This window comes from Megalobrama amblycephala, linkage group LG2 (genome assembly GCF_018812025.1).
Source record: "Megalobrama amblycephala isolate DHTTF-2021 linkage group LG2, ASM1881202v1, whole genome shotgun sequence".
Classification (NCBI taxonomy): Eukaryota; Metazoa; Chordata; class Actinopteri; order Cypriniformes; family Xenocyprididae; genus Megalobrama; species Megalobrama amblycephala.
Window position 1 is genome coordinate 56754967 of NC_063045.1, and position 23411 is coordinate 56778377.

At 35.6% G+C, this 23411-nt stretch overlaps 1 protein-coding gene across 6 annotated transcripts in view; it reads right to left on the reverse strand.

Moving 5' to 3' along the window:
• Positions 1–5039: 5039 nt before the first annotated feature.
• Positions 5040–23411, reverse strand: part of mef2ca (myocyte enhancer factor 2ca) — a 47570-nt gene continuing 29198 nt past the window's right edge. For 4 of the 6 annotated variants that reach the window (XM_048181106.1, XM_048181107.1, XM_048181109.1 and 1 more), the window contains 8 exons: positions 14864–15004; positions 14512–14698; positions 12244–12291; positions 8436–8608; positions 8208–8231; positions 7775–7904; positions 6758–6881; positions 5040–5692 (listed from right to left, as the gene is read on the reverse strand). In XM_048181106.1, the coding sequence (XP_048037063.1) occupies positions 5326–5692; positions 6758–6881; positions 7775–7904; positions 8208–8231; positions 8436–8608; positions 12244–12291; positions 14512–14698; positions 14864–15004 (1194 nt within the window). In that variant the 3' untranslated portion in view covers positions 5040–5325. Of the gene's footprint in view, positions 5693–6753; positions 6882–7774; positions 7905–8207; positions 8232–8435; positions 8609–12243; positions 12292–14511; positions 14699–14863; positions 15005–23411 lie in introns of those variants that run through there. The other 2 variants (XM_048181110.1, XM_048181111.1) reach the window with 2 other exon arrangements.

A 23411-nucleotide genomic window follows, 5' to 3' on the forward strand; every position in this document is an offset into this window, starting at 1 on the left:
TGCAAATCAAGTCATAATGACTACACCATAGAGACGAAACAATGTCTCGTGCAAAACACATCGTAATCTTCTATGAGGGATCTTGATCTACGAGTTTATTTCTTAATATTCTGGATGTTCATGTCGTTGGAGGAAGGAAATGAGAGCATGTGAGAAATTAACGCCTGTATTAATCAGCTGCTTGATGTGTCTTTGTGTTTGTCACCAGGCAGAACAGCGTCTACGTGTGCTGCACGAGCTCATCTGTATTCTCTGAGAATTTCAAAGCACCTCAAAGTTTTTTTTTCTTCTTCAGCAGGTGAGTATTTTTGATTTGAGCTGTTAGGATAAAATATTAAAACAATTTTTTCATGTAGATTATTTCTCACAGAAATTAAACAGCATTTTGTCTGGACTGTAGTTCAGTTTTTAAGAGAACAGTCGAGTTTTATTAAAAACACATTAGAAGCCGACCTTCATTGCAACCAGAACATTTGTTTGTAGATTTATGAATTAAGACTAAAGGGAAGCAAATGTTTTAAACGCACTATTTAACTAGCTAACTACTTAAAAATAAGCCCAAACTTACATTTAATTTTAAAGCTATTGCGTCGAAAGGACATGAATCCAGCAGCTGCAGGCGTCAGATGTGTGTTTGATGGAGTTCATGCTGATTGTTCTCGTGTTTGCTCACGGGGAGACGAGAGAAAATCGCAAACAGGTTTTCTTAACGAACAAACCCTGCAAAAATGGCAATTATTCATCACATCTTTTTTTTTTTTTTTTTTTTTTGCCTCAAAGCAAATATTGTTTTAGGTATGCCTTTAAAATAAAATATATCAATAGCTATATATGGTTGCATAATGTGCAGTACATATCTATCTAAAATAGACCATCTAGGTTGAATCTTTTCTGTGCTGATTCCTTTTTTTTTTTTTTTTTAGTACGTTCATGGACATAAACACACACACACACACACACACACACTCAGACGTAGCCTACACACACTCACAATGATTTTGTTTAGATTAAAATTATTACAATTACTGTAATATACAATTACAGAGCAAATTTCTTCTTTAAAACGTAGACTGTGATGTATCTCCCATTTCCCGAAATAAAGATCTTTGTTGTCATTTAGGCTATAGTATAAACTCGAAGAAATCTCAGTGATCTTAATGCAAGAATTTTGGATGTGAAATCTGTGCTAATTAGTGTTTATTTATTTAAAATACGTTTTAATTTGAAATGTATTTATTACTAGTTCTTGTATTTTACAATAGGTTCTTATACATTATCCCAGACTTGAGCTTTTATATTTCGACACTTGTCTACTCTGACAGGAAAATCCGCTTGTTGTTGCACTACAGCGACACCTGGCGGCAGCCTCAGTCCAACAGCAGCTCTTCCATCAGAGCATTTAATAATCATGAATATGAAAGATTTATTCGATTCGTTGCTATACAGTGATGCAGTTCTTTCATTTAGCACAGTTTTCAGACAGGTAAAAGCTTAATTTTCACCATAAATTAAAGAGCAGCTGAATATATTTTGAGCTCAGTTCTTTATTACATTAATGATCTATCTATCTATCTATCTATCTATCTATCTATCTATCTATCTATCTATCTATCTATCTATCTATCTATCTATCTATCTATCTATCTATCTATCTATCTATCTATCTATCTAAAGTGTTTTTTTACGCTTTATGTGTTTATAATTTTTATGTATCTGCGTAGTCTCAAAATAAAGATGTGACTACATTTGCGTATTTACTGCGGAATTATTGTTTGGTTTGTTGTTTTTGATGACAACTCTAATGGAATAAACAGTGATATGTACTATATTCAAAGGCATGAACGTGTTTTCGCTTAATTAGTAATAAAAATAATATCCTCGTGCTGTCGATATGTTTTCTTTATTTAAGCTCAGACGTACAGTATGTGTTATAACTAATTTCGTCGACTTTAATTTCACGGAAGATTTGTCTGGGTGTATGTTTTTATGAACTGAAATGTCGATATATTTCCAAACGCGACTGAAATTTGCAACATTGTAATAAAGAGTAGAATTCAACAGCTATTATAATTCAAACAAACGCGGTATTTTACTGCTTCAAATGCAAATACAAACATCATGTGAAAACTGGTGTATTTAGAACCAAACATTCTTAAAATAATTCTAGGAATTCTACCCAGCTCTTTTTTCTTATTGTCTGCTCTTATGTGTGATGATGAATTGTTAAAGGTGTTGGATTGCAACAATAAAGATGATTATCAGTCCAGTCTAGTAAAATGTGAGCACAGCCAACGACGTTGCAAAATGATTTTAAAATGGTTGATATTTACTGCATATTTTGCTATTAATAAAGGCATTAATTGCTATCAATCCCTAAAAGACAAACAAACAGAATCACATGCAGCTTACCACAACCTAACACTAATTTCAATCACAAGCCTGTATTTTCCTAAATGTGTTTTCTGTAAATATTTCATAAGCAGTTTACTGTAGACTTCTGTTTTAAATATGAAGTTATAGATCTCAGTTTAGGCTGTGAAATGGTCGGAGTAATCATATTTGAGCCTCTGAATGTGTCATGATGGTTTAAATCACGATTTATGCCTTTTAGTTTTGACACTGGAACTGCAGAAGAGTTTATGCAAAAACCTACTAGAAAAATGTGTCTGTCAAATGTCATACACTTGTGTTTTGATGAGCAATACACCAGAGTTTTTAAGGATTTAAAAAATACAAATTCTGGATGGTATCTTTCACCAAAACACTTGTTTCGCAACACAATATGCAAAGACATCTGTCTCTGAAGAAACATTAGACAAATGGTCTGTTAATACTCCAGCAATCCATATGCATTAACCTGATGAATTAAAGGATTAGATCACTTCAGAATTAAAATTTCCTGATAATTTACTCACCCCCATGTCATCCAAGATGTTCATGTGTTTTTTTGTTCAGTCGAAAAAAAAATTAGGTTTTTGAGGAAAACATTCCAGGATTTTTCTCCATATAGTGGACTTCAGTGGGGACCAACAGGTTGAAGGTCCAAACTGCGGTTTCAGTGCAGCTTCAAAGGACTCTACACAATCCCAGACGAGGAATAAGGGTCTTATCTCGTGAAACAATTGGTCATTTTCTAAAAAAATAAAAATGTATATACTTTTTAACCACAAATGCTTGTCTTGCACTGATCTGCAACGTACCACGCATTACGTAATCACGTTGGAAAGGTCACGCGAGATGTAGGCGAAAGTACCGCGTTAGGGCGAAAAACTCCATCTCATCTTCTCCTCCACCTTCAAAATGATCCAACATCGTTAGTCTTTGCACGTTCGGTACTTCTGCCTGACAGTGCAAGGTTAAAAGTGTATTATTTAACTTTTTTTTTTTTTTTTTTGAAAATGGCCAATCGTTTCTCTAGATAAGACCCTTATTCCTCGTCTGGGATCGTGTAGAGCTCTTTGACGCTGCACTGAAACTGACATTTGGACCTTCAACCTGTTGGTCCCCACTGAAGTCCACTATATGGAGAAAAATCTTGGAATGTTTGAAATTTACCTTAATTTCTTTTCGACTGAAGAAGGAAAGACAAACATTTTGGGTGACATGGGGGTGAGTAAATTATCAGGAAATTTAAATTCTGAACTAATCCTTTAAAGAGACAAACAAGCAAATATAAACAAAGAAAGAAAAAAGTCTGAAGTGAAATTGTTTATATGGCTTTATTTTTGGAGCTCACACGGCTTTACCTCTCTGTTCAACATCGGCAAAGCTTGAAATCACATTCTGACTCATGTGGTCAACAGGTAGCAACAAATGCTCTGCATTTTTATGAAAATATAAGCAAAATGTATTGTACATCTCTTCCACCGGGGACAGGCAATACATGGCCCAGAGAACTTTAACGTTGTTAACACGGCTCTGAAATATCAACAACATTTACAAGAGAATTTGTGTATTTGGAACACTTCCCGATTCCATTTAGAATTGTGAATCGCGTCCATTAATTCGTCAGCCCTGGGCCCGTGTAGTCTTAAAATGGTGCGTGATGGCTTTCTCTCTCACTCCGTTAATCGCAAATAAACCTGCAAATCCTGGCAGGTCTGTTTACTCAAAAGCCTCATTGTTCTCTATTTACATAAATACGTTGAACCTGCAACACAACAACGTCTGTGATAACATACATTTGCAAGTTAGTGCGCATTGACGTGAGCGTAAAGGCCCCGGTCTGTACGGGAATATTACTTGTACAAGCCCTGAGACACGTCAATGCCTCCTTTAATAGTTTAATTATGCATAATATATTACTGAAACTAAAAAGTAGCTTTACCAAACAAGAGTACCAGACTTCTCTTTTTAATCCTGTATGCTTGTATACATACATACACACGTATGTAAAATTGCATGTGTATTTTTTAGTGCTGTCAAACGATTCATCACGATTAATCGCATCCAAAATAAGTTTGTTTACGTAATATATGTGTATTTATTATGCATATATAAATACACACATACATGTATATATTTAATAAATATTTACATGTATACATGTGTGTATATATATATATAATATATAAATACCAATTTTTATATATATAAATTAATGCTGTCAAAAAATCACGATTAATCGCATCCAAAATAAAAGTTTGTTTACATAATATATGTGTCTACTGTGTATATTTATTATGTATATATACATACACGTACATGCATGTATACATTTAACAAAAATATATTACATTTATGTATTATATATATATATATATATATATATATATATATATATACACACACTCATACATGTAAATATTTCTTAAATATATACATGCAAGTGTGTAAATATATACATGTATTTATATACACATAATAAATATACACAGTACACACATATATTATGTAAACAAACTTATTTTGGATGCGATTAATCGCGATTAATCGTTTGACAGCAGTAAAATAAATGAAGTATATTTTTGTTAAATATATACATGTATGTGTGTGTATTTATATATACATAATAAACATACAAAGTACACACACATATATTATGTAAACACAAACTTTTATTTTAAATGTGTTTAATCACGATTAATCACGATTAATCTTTTGACAGCACTAGTATTTTTTTGTAGTTTTTCCCCACACGTGGCACAAGCAATGCATGTCCCTTGCCCCCAACCCCAAATCACAAACACGCCCACCCTCCCTCCCCTGTTTATCTTATATATATATCAATTTTAATACTTGATGTAGCACTCACACTCCGCAGAAACAAATATAATAATACTAAAGTGAAATCTCCACATAGAAAAGCCAGCACAGGCCGCGCAATCACGAGGCCCAGCCCTCGGACAGACGCATGCGCTTGACGGACGGGCTGTGCCGCTCGTCCTGAGAAGGTCTCAGCAGTCCCATGGGCGAGTGGAAGTCGGCGCGGTGCTCCTCGCGGTCGCTGCCCTCGTACGAGCTGCCGCAGCTGCTCAGGCTGTCGACCGGGGAGCGGCCCGCGTCCTGCCGTAGCTGACCCTGCTGGGACGCCGGCTGGGGCGGAGGAGGGGGCAGAGGCTGAGCGTAGCCGCCCGGAGTGCCTCCCGCCCGGTCTCGGGGAGGAGAGACGGGTTCGGATTTGATGTGCAGGCTCTGATTGGACGGCAGCGAGAGGGTGGAGCTCTGGCATAACTGTGTGCTGGTGCAGTTCCTGTGGGCAGAGAGGAAAGACACAGTTATAGGCTGAGGAAAAACGTGCCAGCTCACTGACACTAGTTACACTGCTGTTTACACAATACAGGTTGTGACAGTATGAGAATAGCAATGGCTAAAAGTATAAATTTCCCACAATTTTTGAGAGATTAATGCAAACTATCACTTTTCTTAGACTCAGGTTTTAATGCATCATCTGTGCTTTTAAAACTGTAAATTGGTGTACAAAAATTTGAAACAGTTAAATTTATGACATACAATATTATTTAAAAAAAAAAAGTGAAAATTCAAAAATTCTAACTGAAAACAAAATAATTAATTTGAGAATGTATTATATATTATTGTAGTTTGATATATTTTATTGAAAATTTTGCATTTTAATGAATATAAAATCCCAGATTCCCAGCAATATAATTCAAGTGAAAAGTTGAACTGAACAAAAAACACATGAATTTGAAAATGTATATTATATTATATTTTAATATTTTTATTGAAAATTTTGCATTTTAATAAATATAAATCCCAGATTTCCAGAAAAATAATTAAAGTGAAAAGTTAAACTGAACCAAAAAGATTTTTTTTATTATATTACATTATAATGCATTTTGATATTTTTAATTAAAATTTTGCATTCCAATAAAAATAAAAAAACTGATTCCTAGGAAAACAATTTAAGTAAAAAGTTAAACTGAAAACGTTAACATTATTATTATATTATATTATATTATATTATATTATATTATATTATATTATATTAGTTTGACATTTTTAATTAAAAATTTTGCATTGTATTAAATATAAAATCCCAAATTACCAGCAAAACAATTTAAGTGAAAGTTAAAAAATTAACATGAATTTGACAATTTATATTAGTTTCATATTAGTTTCATATTTGTAATTTAAAAATGTTGAATTTTAATTAAAAATCCCACTGTATTTCTAGCCCTTATATTATGATAAGACACACTGCACATGGCCACAGTGATTTGTCTGTGGTTATAGTGAGCATTACAGCTGTTCTTCAGTGTGTTTTGGGTGCACAGGTCAGGGTTTAGATGCTCACCCTAGATGTCCTAGACCAGAATGCTGCATGTTTTGCTGCCAGCCGGTCATTGAACCCAGATGAAGAGAAGCCGAGCTGTTAAATCCGGACAGAGAGGACAGGTCTCCACTGCTGAGAGAATATTCTAGAACGGGAGAGAAAGATCTCTATTCAACACACTGCATATAGACTGTACTGAATCTCCTCCTGTGTTACTGCAACAGGAAGATGCTGAAAGAATATTGAGTCAATGACGCCACCTGGTGGTGTAATAAAGACACCAGATAAATAAACCATAAATGTGCCTACATAAATACTGAATTATGAAAAACAGATGGTAGTAAAAAAAAAAATCTAAATATACATAATAATAAATTCAATTCCAATATTAAAAATAATTTAAATATACACTATTTTTCAAAAAAATTTGGGGTCAGTAAGATTTTTTTATTCAGAAAGGATGAATTAAATTGATCGCAAGTGACAGTAAAGACATATATAATGTTACAAAAGATTTTTATTTCAATTAAATGCTCACAAATGTTTATATATATATATATATATATATATATATACAGATAAAATAAATACAGATTTGGTGAGCATAAGAGAGCATATAATATAATATAATATAATATAATATAATATAAAGTGTAAAATCGATTAATCGCATCTAACAGACGTTTGTATATGCGTGTCTGTGAGTATATATATATATATATATATATATATATATATATATATATATATACTTTTATGTTAGATGCGATTAATCGATTTGACAGCAGTAAATATATAATATAATATATAATATTGAATAAAAGCATCTGCTAAATGCATAAATTAAACATTATTTACAAATAAAAAAAGTTAATTGAGTTGTTTATATTGTTTACAAATGTTAAACTGAAAAGGTTAACATGAATTTGACAGTGTATTATATTATATTATATTATATTATATTATATTATATTATATTATATTATATTATATTATATTATATTATATTATATATTGGTTGTTTTCAGCAGCACTCACCTGTACCGTATGAGGTAGAGATGGCTGATGGGTAGCCGCCCATTCCCTGGCCTGGCAGAGTGGGCGTGGCTACAGACACCACTGGTGTGCTCAGAGACTGGGCGGACTGGGAGTTGTTTATTCTCTGGTTCTGTGGGAAAGAAATATGATTCAGTTGCGCAGGACAAACAGTAAATGTGCAGGTGGTGTCATATCTGCTCCGCTTAATAGATCATGTGACCAATAACGGGTAATTACCCTCCACCCTGCAATCATCTAACATCCAGCCATCACTGTTCACTGTTGCTATGGGAACCACTAAAGCAGTCCCCATGGCAACAGAGGAATGAGACTGTGTTGTGTCAGTGTGCATTTGACACAAAACTTGTTTGTCTGTATACTCTGTTTGATGGTTAATCATGTTTTACTGCAAATGTGCAATGATATTACTTACCAGCAACATGTCAACATCCTCCGACTGGTGAGCAGTTAAAAGAATACAGTTCTAATTAGTTCTAGTAAAAGTGAAGAAACTTCTCTACGTCATATATTTGATGGTCTGAATTGGTTTTATATGGGCAATGCTGGTATGTTTAGCATTAAAGGGCACGTGAATTTAAATCCCAAACTAATCGCAGCTGGACTTGACGGCCAGTGATCATATTTTGATGTGTAAACTTACGATGGAGGGCATGGTGTTCTTTGAGCCGGGAGGGATCAGGACGCGTAGGTCGGGCTTGCGGTTGCTCATGCTCATGCTCATGGGCGGAGGAGACTTGGCCTGCATGTTCTTGCTCATGCTCCCCGGAGAGACCAGCAGACCAGGGGAGTTGCGGTGGTTTCCATACCCGTTTCCTGTGGGACAATCAAAGAGGACGCGTCAATCTAACACCAGTGACCATACAGCACACGTTCACAGTACTACAGTGGACCTGACAATAGCAACCGCTGCTAAACATGTCAGAGCAATTACACTTTCATAAATACAATATAGAAATATTATCAAAACACTGATGGAGATGTATTGGATTTCTTTTTTCATAAATTAAACAATAGAAAAAAAATAATTATTATTTTTAACATAAAGCTTTAAATGTCAAGAAATTATGACTGTGTCCCCACATTTGCATAACTGATAATTTAACTACTTAAATGTCAATTTCACAGCATATTTGGTCGAAATAACAGATAAACACTTTTCTGTATTGTTTAGTAATTTTCTGGATAAATTATTATTATTATTAATAATAATAACAACAACAATAATAATTATAGTAATAATTAATACTGCTACTACTACTACTACTACTACTACTAATAGTTATTATTAATTATAATGATAATAATTTTAAACAGTTAAAACACTTTTTTGCATTGTTTATAAATTTTCTGGATTATTTAATAATAATAATTTACATTTACATTTAATAATAATAATACATAATGTTTTATAATAATTATAAAATATAAATTTAATATATATTTTTTTATAATTGTATTTTTGAAGATTCCATTTCTGTGTTGTTATATCTTTAAATCTAATCAAAAGCATCATTAAAAATAATCCTGATTATGCGATTGATTCTTTTATACTAATTTTCATTTAAGTATACGAGTCTGAGTAAGCATGTGTACACTAATGATAGATATATTACTGGAGATTTAATTAAATGTATATATGTATATCTGTTATGTTTTCATACAATGGCAATTTGCCAGCATTAACAAGTTACACCATGATCGGTCTGAATACTCGATTCTGATTGGCTGGAAGGTGTGCAATAAAACCGTTTAATGCACAGGTAGTTCCAGTCAGTTTAATCACCATTCTATATAAATGCGCTGCTATCCTTTAAACACACGCGCGTCACTCGCACATAGAGATTGGAGATTGCGCTGCGCACAAAGAGAGAATCATTCAGGAGAGAGTTGTTGTCAACGCTGTTCCGCAGCTTATATTACCAAATACTATAGAATAACACAAGACGTATCACTCGTATTGTTTTGAATGGGAGAAAGTGTAACGCGCAATATGGCGGAATAAGTCCCGCCTTCTAAATAAGAGCCAATCGCCGACTGGTAAAGTCATCGTGTCACTTCAGCGGCCGTTAGAATCACCGGTTTCTATAGAAACAGTCAGACGCACGCCTCCGAAGAGACACGCATTTAGGTCTGCGCATGTGAATTAACTTGATCCAGCCTGAAAAATAGTTTTTTTTGTCATGATTCTAGCGTTTAGAAACTAAATTTATGAGCCGGTTGTTGTTAGATTTCATTGGTGATTTCAAATATGAAATTTAATCGTTTAAAATTTTTGGCAAGGTTTGGCAAACAGTTTTGGAGAATTTGATGTTTCCCCATTCAAAGAGATTGCATGATGCCCAGGATGCCCGAGAGGCGTTTCAAAGATGGCCGCCGAGTGAAATGACTTGTCTTAAAGGGACTTTGATATTACTCAGCAAGGAGTAATATAGGAGTGTCTTTGAAGTAATTCAACTCACAGCTTCACTGCTAGTAGAGAGACGCTGCACAGATGCAGGTAATTCACACATATCTCTCTCTCTTTCTCTCTCAATAGGCTAAATGTTATAATTCAAATCAAATAAATGTAACCTTATTGCACTATTTTATCTCTGTGTCTGATTTAAAGTGGACAGAATGCTATAGATCTAAAGGCCTGTTCACACCAAGAAATATTTGCATCCACACTAACGAATGATAACGGTCTGTTTATTGTTAACTCATGCGCTGCAGTTTCAAAGTGTGTACAACATGTTTTTGCTGTTGTTGTTGCATTTACACGGCTTTAACCAGCAGATGTCCTCAGCATGCTATGTTTCGAGTGAATAGCTCGTGTAATCGATCTAATCTAACAGTGAATTTAGCTGACAAAGTCAACATAGAGGAATAAAAACAACACTAGCGCTGGAGACCTGAGGTAATTTTATTTTACACTGTTTGCTAGTCTGGCATAATGATCTCATCGTTAATACTTCTCACCACTTATTCCGAGGGTATGAACATTGTTTTCCATATATCCATTTTCTTTAAAGTATCGTTGAAAAGGGGAATTGACTAGTCAAACAATGGTGGCTTTTTCTGGACCTCTGTGATTAACTTCTCCGCAATGTCATCTGCCATTTTAAATGGGCAAGCCCTTAAATTAGAATGGATTCTGATTGGCCGTTCAACAGCTCGAAAAAAATAATTCTGAAAGTGATCCCAAAAATATCGTTTATCTATATCATTATCATTATAGCTGTGGTGACTCTGCTATTCTTTTATATTTAGAAGGATTTTTAGAACTACATCTTTATCGTTATCTTTATAGTTATTGTTCTTGGTGTGAATGGGCCTTAACGATTCATAGCTGATGAAAATAACCATAATTTCCAGTCAAACATCAATGACAGCTTTAACCTGTCAATCCGCTTCACGTCGGATGGTTCTTTGCCTCCATGTCATGCATTAAAATCGTTTAATGCACAGCTAACTGTGGATTATCCTTTACATATCCAAGTTACTTTTCCCTACTTGGAAAAAAAAAGAAAAAAAAAAAACTATTTCTTGATTGAAGAGGTCAAGAAAAATTTGGCAGTTGAACTTAAAATGACTTGGTGAATCTGACTGCTGTCACAGTTGTCACAATGTATCGTATCTGTGGTTGTTTTCATTATATTTTATCTTTTCATAGATATTTTATGTTTCCACATGCCCTCTAAGAAGTCAGCTACAATATTAGTTCTGTGGTCTTTTTGAAGACGCTGTCACTAAATTGTTGCCATCTGTCACAATAACGCCACAGAACTATGGAAAAAATGATTGGGGGAAAAAATGTCAAACGTAGAGCAGCAGCCATCTTTCCAAAAGTTTACTTTTGGACACTTTCTTTTTAGATGTTGATCATGTTGTCGTCCTGTCATACACGTTTTCAACATTTGCATTTCATTACGGTCCGCTTGGGTCTTCTGCACCGAAGCAGCGATGGTGTTGACAGCCAGTGAGTTTAAATCCACTACTGTGACAATGTGCAAAGTCCATTTTCTTTGAGCTTCGGTAACACTCTTTCATGCATGCGTTGGCTCAAATGTTAGCGGCTTATAATCTTTTTCATGAATGAACTGCGTTCACAGACTTTAAAACTACAAACGGTACATAATTTAGGCTTTTTTAGATCTTTTGTGGTGGAATCACAGACTCAAATCCTGACATTCTATGAATATATCACGTTATGCTTCCTCTCGCCTAACGGAGGTGTTGACGGCTTCATCATATTAGAATTCGCCATAGGATGTTTTTTATGAAACGGTTCTTTAAATATACTATTTAAGACGCTTCGCCGCAACATCCTACAGCGGTGCGCTGGGTAAATATCCGGGGAGGAACTAGCCAAGCACAAGGAAGCTTTGAATCAAACCGAGTGGCTCCGTCTGTCTATTGAGACAGCAAACGTATACACGTATGGTAAATATACTGTACATCACTCTTACCAGCACTGGTGCCCACTCCGCTGCTGAGGTCTGGACCCATAAGGCCACCTGAGGATAGGACAGAGAAGACATTAAACTAGACTGACACTCAAAACACATACGCCACGCCTGACTGCCGCCTCCTTCCTGCGGCCAGACGGACCGTTCGACATTCGAGCGTTCACTAAGATGCACGCATGAAAGCCAGCATGAAAAAAAATCCCGTCTGTAAGTCTATCCGAACCCACAAACCCCTGTTCGGCCCTATGGAGAAGATGTCACCGTCCAAGAAAAACCTTTGAAAAGTCTGCGCGGTTTCAGACGTCGTGGTCCATGCCAAGACTCATATTTAGTTTTGCTCCTGTAATACGAAGCAAATTGTTCCAGGAGGGCCAAGGATAATGACAGGACAGACACTGCGGTCAGAAGGACTCTGACCAGAGCACAAAATAGATCTTTTTAGACAATAATAACAAGCCCACAGAAGGATTACACTTCCCACACGTACGCCACCACAGACTGTCTTTTTCTACCACTTTGTTCATTTTTCTTCCCATTGCTTCCGCTTTTTCTTATATATACATTCTAAACACACATTTCTGGATGTTTCTTTTGGCCATGTGAACCTTTAGAAATTAAACTTCCTTAAGACTTTTCACACCGTCACACTTGTCTACTAACAATATCCAATGGCACATATACGTGCATCACGGGAGAATTCTGACAGGTTTTTTGTGCATTTCCAACACACATCAAATCAGTCTGTGGTGGAAATGACGGTGGCAGAAATTATATTGTAAACATTTTTGGAATAAAATGTATTTTTTTCCTCCCTATATTTCATCTAAAGCATATTATAGTTATATTTCCGTTTCATTGCAGCATTCAATTAATGTAAATATATATGAGTCAAAAAAAAAAAAAAAAAAAAAAAAATAATATATATATATATATATATATATATATATATATATATACACACACTGTATATGTATAAAAACCACTATAAATCTTTTTTTTTTTTTTTTAAATAAATTTCACTTTTTGTGTAGGATATTATAGTTGCATATAAGTTTAACATAATTTAACTAATTTATTAAATAAAATATTTAATTACATTTTAATAATTTTATAGTTTACAAATTTTTTAGTTAAAAATAAAATACATTTAAAACTACATAAATATACAAATATATACAGATATATTAGTGCTGTCAAAATGATTAATCATGATTAATTGCATACATACACACATATACATACATACTTTTATGTTAGATGCAATTAATCAAGATTAATCCATTTGACACCACTTATATATATATATATATATATATATATATATATATATTACAAATATAAATAAATATAACCAATAAAGAAATAATAAACATAGACATATATATTAGTGCTGTCAAATCGATTAATCGCGATTAATTGCACACACACACACACACACACACACACACACATACACTTTTATGTTAGATGTGATTAATCACGATTAATCGATTTTGACAGCACTAATATATATTACAAATATAAATAAAGAAATATAAACAAAAATATTTTTCTCATTTCAAACATTTTTCATTATATTTTACTTTAATAAATATTTTTATGAAGGATTTTCATATTTGCAGATACAGTCTGGGTCTGGTAAAACAAATCATTTTCTTTTATGTGAAAGATGGAGGCATGGTAATATTCATATAACAAAAAGAAAGTCTAAAATCTGTATGTTTTCATTATAATCAATCCCTGCGACAGTTGAAGAAACACCCATACACATGTGCTCAGAGTACGGATAATGTGTTTTGATAAATCCTAAACTGACCAAACTTCCTCTCGATGAAACCTAGACCACAAACGCAGACTTTTCAAAAGGCAGAACGGGAGTTAAAAAGAAAATATGGTCATCTTTATTTGCCCTGTTGAAAACCGGGAGTTCCTTTACAAGCAGCCAAAAACTCCCATTGAGACAGACACTTTTTTTTTCGGCTCTGGGACAACCTCAGGAGTTCTGCTGAGTACACAGTGTTTATATTATAGGCCCGGCACGGCACAGCTGAGTATGGCTGAAAGAAATATTTGAGCGTATGTAATGATCTGTATGCGGTGTTTGAATACATGCGAGGCGTGTTTTCATAGCCTCAGTGGAGCTGTTGGTGGTCCTCAGCAGAGCTGCTCTCTAATGATGTCAGGAAAGTGTGTAAATGAACATTATTTGAAACTGTACTCCGGTCCGGAGTCGCCGGCAAAGTGGAGAGCCCGGTGAGGGGTCGGTACCTGTGTTGCCTGCACTCGGGGGCCGGTGGGTCACTCCAGGGGACATGCTGTTCCTCTGGAGGGAGGGGTGGGCCAGCGGCAGCAGGTTGGGGTTGCCCAGGGATGCTCCTGGGTGGCTGTAGATCAGGCTGTTGGGGTTGCTCACAGGGATTGAGATGGGCATGTCGTAATTGGACTGGGGGATGGCCTGTAAACCAAAATGCATGAAAATCATTCAATCTTGTAAAATTTTACCATTCACAAAGGTGAAAAATGTACTGTGTCAAAGTGAATTATCAGCCAGATTGATTAATCTGCTAAAATTTGGCTGTTTTAAGATTCCAAATTGGTCGGCCACCAGTTCTGCACTTACACACAGTCTCTGCCTGCTGATCATCAGGTCAATGTCCTCATTGATTTTGCGATATTTGTCCTCAGATTCTGGACTGTGTCCTGAATCTTCAGCATCAATATCAGGACTGTCACAGCCGTTTAGACCCTTCTTCCTCAGAGTCTGAAACAAATACACAAAAATGATTAAACGCTACAGTCAAAATGTGAAGTATAAAGTGTGTGTGTGTGTGTGTGTGTATGTATATATATATATATATATATATATATATATATATATATATATATACACAGTACAGTCCAAAAGTTTGGAACCACTAAGATTTTTAATGTTTTTAAAAGAAGTTGCGTCTGCTCACCAAGGCTACATTTATTTAATTAAAAATACAGTAAAAAACAGTAATATTGTGAAATATTATTACAATTTAAAATAACTGTTTTCTATTTGAATATATTTCACAAAGTAATTTATTCCTGTGATGGCAAAGCAGAATTTTCAGCATCATTACTCCAGTCTTCAGTGTCACATGATCCTTCAGAAATCATTCTAATATGCTGATCTGCTGCTCAAGAAACATTTAATGTGTACAATTGTACAAAATATTTGTATACAATATTTTTTTTCAGGATTATTTGATGAATAGAAAGTTCAAAAGAACAGTGTTTATCTGAAATCTAATCTTTTGTAACATTATAAATGTCTTTACTGCCACTTTTGATTGATTTAATGCATCCTTGCTGAATAAAAGTATTCATTTCTTTAATTTCTTTTAAAAAAAATAAAAATAAAAATTCTTACTGACCCCAAACTTTTGAACGGTACTGTATAATGCTACAGAAGCTTTGTATTTCAGATAAATGCTGTTCTTTTGAACTTACTATTTATCAAGGAATCCTGAAAAAAAAGTACACAACTGTTTTCAACATTGAAAATAATCATAAATGTTTCTTGAGCAGCAAATCAGCATATTAGAATGATTTCTGAAGGATCATGTGACACTGAAGACTGGAGTAACAATGCTGAAAATTCAGCTTTGCATCACAGGAATAAATTACTTTGTCAAATATATTTAAATAGTGCACAGTTATTTTAAATTGTAATAATATTTCACAACATTACTGTTTTTTACTGTATTTTTAATTAAATAAATGTAGCCTTGGTGAGCAGACGAAACTTCTTTTAAAAACATTAAAAATCTTAGTGGTTCCAAACATATATATATATGTGTGCAGTGCTGGGTAGTAACTGAATACATGTAAAATTACATAACCCAATTCCAAAAATTAAATACTTGTAATTAGATTACATTATGTTTTAAAATATCAGACTACAGTTACTTTTTTATTGATTACATGATTACATGTTATTCTAACAATTCTTGACTTTTTTTTTTGCCAGCTGACCCTCGGTCATAATATATTTACATGAAGTTACCCCTAAGATTTTAAGTTAATAAGTTAGGCCAATAATAATAATAAAAATAATAATAAATTAAATTAATTTCATTGTTCTCTGATGTCGGTTAAAGGTCACATGACAGGTAAACAAATAAAATGTTTTAATATTTTTTAGTAAATGTTTTATTTTAATTGTTTTTATTTTAAAATTATTTATTTTAATTTTACTTTTGTATGATTTAACTACTTAATAGCTTCTCACGAACCCCAGTCTGGGAAACCCTGATGTAATGTAATCATTAATGCACTTTATGTTGTTGATAACAAAGAATGTAATATATTTTCTTTCTCTTTTAATTTTTATATCAATATTGTCCAAGATTATCCTATTCAAATCAGTGTGATAAAAAAGTAATCTAAAAGTAATCAAAAAGTAATCAGACTATATTACCTTAAATGTGACGTAGTGGATTACATTACTAATTACAATTTTTGTCATGTAATTTGGAATCAGTAGCAGACTACAATTTTTAAGTAATCTACCCACTATTGTGTGTGTGTGTGTGTGTGTGTGTGTGTGTGTGTGTGTATATATATATACATACATACATACACACACACATATAGATAGATAGATAAATATAAACGACAACATGCCACAGATGCTGTTAAATGAGCTTGTATTCAACAACCCTGAATATCACTTCATGAATATGGAGCATTTTCCTGTTTGACCACACGAGGGCTACATTTGAAAACAAATCAAGCTTTTCCTGCTTGTGAAACATGAGCCTTTGATTCCTCTGAAGAGCTTAATCCTTTCATCTGAAGCCTCTGAGAGTCTAGTTTGAGCAAACTTTGACTTAAAATGGAATAAAACTGTACAGTAATCAGTCTGCTGTCATTAGTGGTGCTTGTTAAGCAAAACAACACTATTATTAATACTCATACCAGAAGATGAATGTTTGATTTTAGGTTTAATAGTTTCCAATGTCAGAATAAGACACTTCCAGTGTGTTTTGTCTGTGTTTTTTGTGAGTTAAATTCAGGGGAAAAGCTGACCTAAAGTGACATTGAGCTATGCAGCTTGACTTATCTTTCTGCTTGGTCTCTGCGCTTCGCTCGCCGGCAAGCGGCCACATCGCTGGACCACAGCAATTCCACTCATTCAAGACATCTCCACCTGTCAGGGCGTTTGCACCTGTCCAACAAATCTCCTCAGCTCAAGAGGAGGGGGAGGGTCCGGGGCCACAGCCAATCACAGCCTCAAACCCCAGGGATGGCCGTAGAAGGCTATTTTTTGCCCCAGTACCACCCAGCAGCATCCCAGCAACCCTACACCAACCGTCTGTGGGTCGCTGACACCTCCAGCTCACAGTCCGACCCAGCTCGGTGCTTTTAGCAGCACGGCTGGATCCCAAAGCCTGACATCAGCAGACTAAACATTCAGACCGGCACGAACCGCTCCAGACCAACAGGGGGAGGGTCGTGATCAGCAGAGCATTCCTGTTTAGTTCATTACACACCAGAGACAGGACAACGACGACGAGAGCGTGACAGAACTTTAATATCTCAATTATTTCTTCTAGATGGCAGTGAGATTAAATGGAGAGCAAGTGAAGATATTTGCTTAAATTAGTTGGTCACAGAAGAAGAGATTTTGAAGAACACAGCATTGGTCCGCATTGGCTTTCAGTGTTATTTATTTATTATTACACTGTAAAAAATTATTTTCATGATTTGTTATCTTGAATTTTTTCTTTTGTCAGATAAACTTAGATAATAATTAATGTGGTTCAGATAACATAATATTTTGAGTTTCTATTTGTTAAACCAATCTCCGTTGTATTAAGTCACATTTTTTATTTCAATGAACTCTAAATTTTAAGGCAACCAGGTAACTTATTTTTTTAAAGTTTAATCAACAATAATTTTTTACAGTGTATTAATATACGGTTTCTATTAATATTTTAAATGAGCTTTTATTTTTAGATTTTTTTTAGTTTTTTTTTTTTTTTTTTTAGTAATTTTGTTGTGTTTTGACATTTTTATTATATATATTTAAATATTTCTATTTAGGTTTAATTTATTTTTCAGTTCTTGTTCAGTTTTAGTTTTTATTTAGTCATTAATTTATTAATTTAGTCATTTTAGTGGTTAATCAAACTTATTGCAGTTAGTTGCCATGGCAACATTTCTAATTTTCGTTTAGGTTTTTCATCTAATATTTTATATTATTTCAGCTTTATTTCAATTAACTGATAATAACCCTGGTATGGACAAAAAAAGGTTTTCAGTTAACATGAGTCATTAACATCATTTTTTGGGGAACTATCCCCTTAAGTCAGATATTTAACCTTGGAAAAAGACCTCGTGTTACGTCACAACTCAATATAAACGAAAATATATTTCTCATCAATTTCTCCCAAGACCAAATTATCTGGCATATGCCATCTAGATTCATTTTCTATCTCTATATTCGTACTGTATGCCAACTCTTGATTCATTTATGCATATTTTAAGAATGTTAGAAGAAACATCTGAGACAAAGTTAATTCTTAGATCCAAAACATGGTCTAAGTGTGTATTTAAACCCACATACTTTCATTTTGTTGTGTTACGAAATGCCCAGGTGAGATTCATGACACAATTAGAGTTGCTTTCCATTGTCAGCATTGCCATAAAAAAAAGTCTAATTTATATCTATTTTAAGGACATCTGAGAGTTAATTGATTCTTAGACCCAAAATTAGTCTGTACAGTATGTGACCGTAAATGCTTGCATTTTGTTGCATTTCAAAATGTTTCTGGCTGTAAATAAAACATCTCCTCCGCTCTGAGATCAACCTCTGAGCACTTTTTTACAGTACAACGATCAGATTGATGTCCCCTGCCTTTATAAAAGTTTGTTGATTACTTTGCTTCAAATAAAGTAAAAGAAAAAAATGAATTCAGCAAGTTGAAGTGTGCCGTCATGAGGACGGAGAGGAGAAGAAAGGAGAGGAGAGACACAGCCATCAGTGCTTCCTTCTGCTCCTAGTCTTCTCAACTCTATGGAGACTTGCTCCTAATTAAACCAGCGCTGCATCCCTCTCCCACACGGCAAAGACAGCCCCAGTCTGTCCGCATGTAGACATGGCGTCCTATATAGCGTGCTAGCCGGTAACCTTCAGCGGAGAAACCATGTTGTACGTGCAGTAGCAGGTGGTAACATGTGGAGACAGCTGACCGATGCCGTTTGCTGGTCAGCAGCTGACGGACCAAGTGCGTCACGTCACTATGTACCCTCTTCTGGGTCCACATGGGTGGTCTCCCCTCACCTCAAACCAGGCTCATTACAATCCACTGTCAGGAGACACTTTAAACAAGGGCAAAGTGAGAAATGGGAGTCAAACGGCACACACGGGAGACTTTATGGAGTTCTCATTCACATTTCACATTTCAGTTGCTGATGTCTCTCCTCAAACGCATAAGGAGAAATAAAAATGACACAATTGCTGACATTATATTGTTGACAATTTACCTTTTATAGCTCAAGAGACTTATTGGAGTTCTTAATTGTTTAAAGTAATTATCAACATTGTCTCAGATGTTTCTCATAAAATGTTATAGGATATATTAAAATATAAATAAATAGAGTGTATTGTTCAGAGGTTGCTCCTTCATAAATCAGAAGACTGGATTTCTCAATTATGCAATAATTTAAGCATCAACTTCAACTTCAATGCCTAAAGAGAAATAATATTAAAAAAAACCTCGAGTTTATATCCCACAATTCTGACTTTTTTTCTCAGAATTGCAAGATAAAACTCACAGTTGCGAGTTGTGAGATATAAAGTCAGAATTGCGAGATATAAAGTCAGAATTGCGAGATATAAAGTCAGAATTGCAAGATATAAAGTCAGAATTGAGAGTTACAGACTCACAATTGTGAGATATAAACTCGCAATTGCGTGTTATAATGTCCAAATGTGAGGGGAAAATTTTTTTTTTTCAGAATTGCGAGTTTATATCTCACAATTCTAACTTTATAAGACGCAATTACGACTTTATATCACGCAATTCTTATTTTAACTCACAATTGTGAGAAAAAAGTCATAATTGTGAGATAAAAAGTCGCAATTACCTTTTTATTTTTTTTATTTAGTGGTGGAAACAATCGTCCATAAGTATCAGATGTTTCTTTAAAAATTCTTTAGGAGAAATAAAAATAGAAACTAAAATACAGTAAGAGAGCTGAATGACATGAAAAGCAGGAAAATCTCTAGCCACGCTGCTGTCTTGGAGAAACAATCGAAACATTGAAGAGGCCTCATGTGTGACTTGTCTTCCCTTTAAGGAACACACACACACACACACACACACACACCAAGGTGGCACTGCATTTTGCCCGTCTACATAAACACAGACCAGATCCAAGACGCCCAGAAAAAAAGCAATCAAACTGAGAGCATGTGACCACAAAAAGGCAGCTTGGTTCAAGGAATTGTCGCCTTATTGTCTCGTGTGTCAGTAGGGATAATCGACTAAGAACTTATTCCACCTCTTCAGATGCGCATGTGTGCGTGTGTCATGTTTGCCTGTGTGGAAAGTTGTCAATTTACACAGTGAGTCACAAACTGGCAGCACAAAACTATGAAAAGACAAGTGCAGCAGCAGTTATTGTAACAGAAAAGCACGTTAAAGAGAAAGGAAATGGCAAATTATCAGTCCGAATGTCACAGAAAGGACCTAAATAAGAGTAGATTTGTGTTGCCTAAACACTGGTAGATCAAGCTTGGTTTATCAAAAGCAGATGGATCTGGGTGGAAAACGAAAGCCGTACTGATTCCGACCGTAAAAGAGGCGGAATCCTATTAGAGATGTACGGGTGAGCAATCAGGGACGCCCCCGTTCCTGCGGCAGGTCGCATGGCCAATGCGTGGCACTGTCTGGCCCTCCTCCAGGGCTCTTTCCACCAGCTGCTCTGACCACAGCAGCTGGGCAACGTTTGGAAAATGCCACACTGGGGACTTCTGGGTAATTTACCTCCTTTGATGCTCTCAGTACCCTATAATAACGAATCAAAGGCCCTCTCTTTTACTGCCACGAGTTGAGCGCCGTGTGTTTGGTATTAAACGCACTCGAGAGCATAATTACGACAGTAACCGGCCCAATGGATATCCAATCCAACCGCAAGGAAGCGGAAGAGTGTCCCGAAACCGAGTTGGACTTGAAAAAAGTGAACGTCCTTATGCTCCCTGGTGCTCTTGGGTGGCTTCGGAAACGACACCTCCTGGCTTTGCAGCTGACGCGATGCAAAAATTCCTCACAGGATCATTCCTAGGGTGATCAAACCAAAGCAGGCCCACATTTATGAATTTTTAAGGTGTGGTTGATTATGATTTCACTTTTTTAACTTTAGTTAGGGTGTAATGTTGCTGTTTGAGCATAAACAACATCTGCAAAGTTACAACGCTCAAGGTTCAGTGCAAAGGGAGATATTTTCTTTTTTTAAAAATCGCTGTTTAAGGACTACAGCAAACAGCTGGTAGGGACTACAACGAGCTTCTTCCCAGGTTGGTGACATCACTAACCCTAAAATTTACATAAACCCTGCCCCCGGGAACACACAACAAATTGGGCCATGTTGGGCTGCTTTAGAGAATAGAAAGTATTGTTGTAGTAGAGTGTTGTTGACATGCCGTCATTTTACACCGGACTGCTTCACAAACGAGGGTCAATTCAACACTGGATTTGCACAAAAGATTAACATGACGGCACATGCTAGTCGATGAGTTGAATCAACTCCACACCAACTACATAAATTTATCCACTAACCATTCGGAAATGTCCAGTTTCATTCTAAAAGTTGTAACTTCTTCCTGAGTATCTCCATCAGTGTCGACTCCGGTTTGAACAATGTAAGGCTGAACACCGTTACTGAAACTACTATACCGTTACTACACCGTTATGTAGCCAAAATCGTCATTTTGGCTGCGTGAGATTCTCCAGCTTTGTTGTTGTTGAGCAACCGAAGCGCGAGCTGTTAAAGCTCCGCCCTCTTTTGGAAAGAGGGCCGGGAGCAGCAGCTCATTTGCATTTAAAGGAACATGCGCAAAAGGGGCAAATTTGACAAGCTATAATAAATGATCTGTGGGGTATTTTGAGCTGAAACTTCACAGACACATTCTGGGGACACCAGAGACTTGTATTACATCTTGTAAAAGGGCATTTTAGGTCCACTTTAAAGAATTCCCTCTCGGGCCTTTCTGTACATAATCGCACATTATCACACACAAGCATGCCATCACTTTACATTTGTTATCATGTGACCACTCAGCAGTCTAGCACTGTCCTTGTTTTTCCATTGCCACATCTATAGAGGACAGTATGGTTATTCATGTTAAATTATGACTGATCAAGCCCTGTAGAACACAAAGCCCTTTACTGTAGCCCAATAATGGGCTCTTGTGGGCCCCAATCATTCACAGTCACCAGAATGAACCGTCACATTAACGGCCCGACCTGACTTGCCACGGCATCTACAATCGGATGCAACACTAAAGAGAAATAAAGCATTCCTCCCTCGCCATCAATTAACAGCTTTTGTCTTTTCAAACTCCTTTTCAAGGGCAGTAAATCTGGAAATAGGCTTCAAAAACATTATTGTTGCCGGCTAACAATTAGCACTCTTAGAAAGAATAGAGTCCTGGTAAAAGCGAACTATTTTGTGCTGCGTTGGCTCGGCGTTGTGTCTTGGAAAACCTGACTCACGCAACAAGGTTCAGATTAATCGTGGAATGTAAAACCGCCCTCTGATGTCGTTCAATCGAGGATGAAGAAAACAGGGCAGTAAATACTGCGTTTCAAACTCTAAGCATGAGCGGATCAGAACAATGACCCAAATGTGGGCTGAGTTCACTGCACGCTCGAATTTCACACCGTGTTTTCAAGTTTACATAGCAGAACAGATGGCAGATATGAGCCGACAGAAACAGTCTGGGAAGTGTAGAGGAGCATGCCACGAGAAGTCACGTAATCAACTGAACTCTTCCTTTCCTCTCTTAAAAGTGTGAAAACACCACCCTAACAAGTTTGATTTAAGCTTTAGTGAGGTACGCAGCTGTCTGTGGTCAGTTTTTCTCAGAGAGAAAATCGAGTGGGGGGAAAAACAAGCGTGGTTGTCCTCTC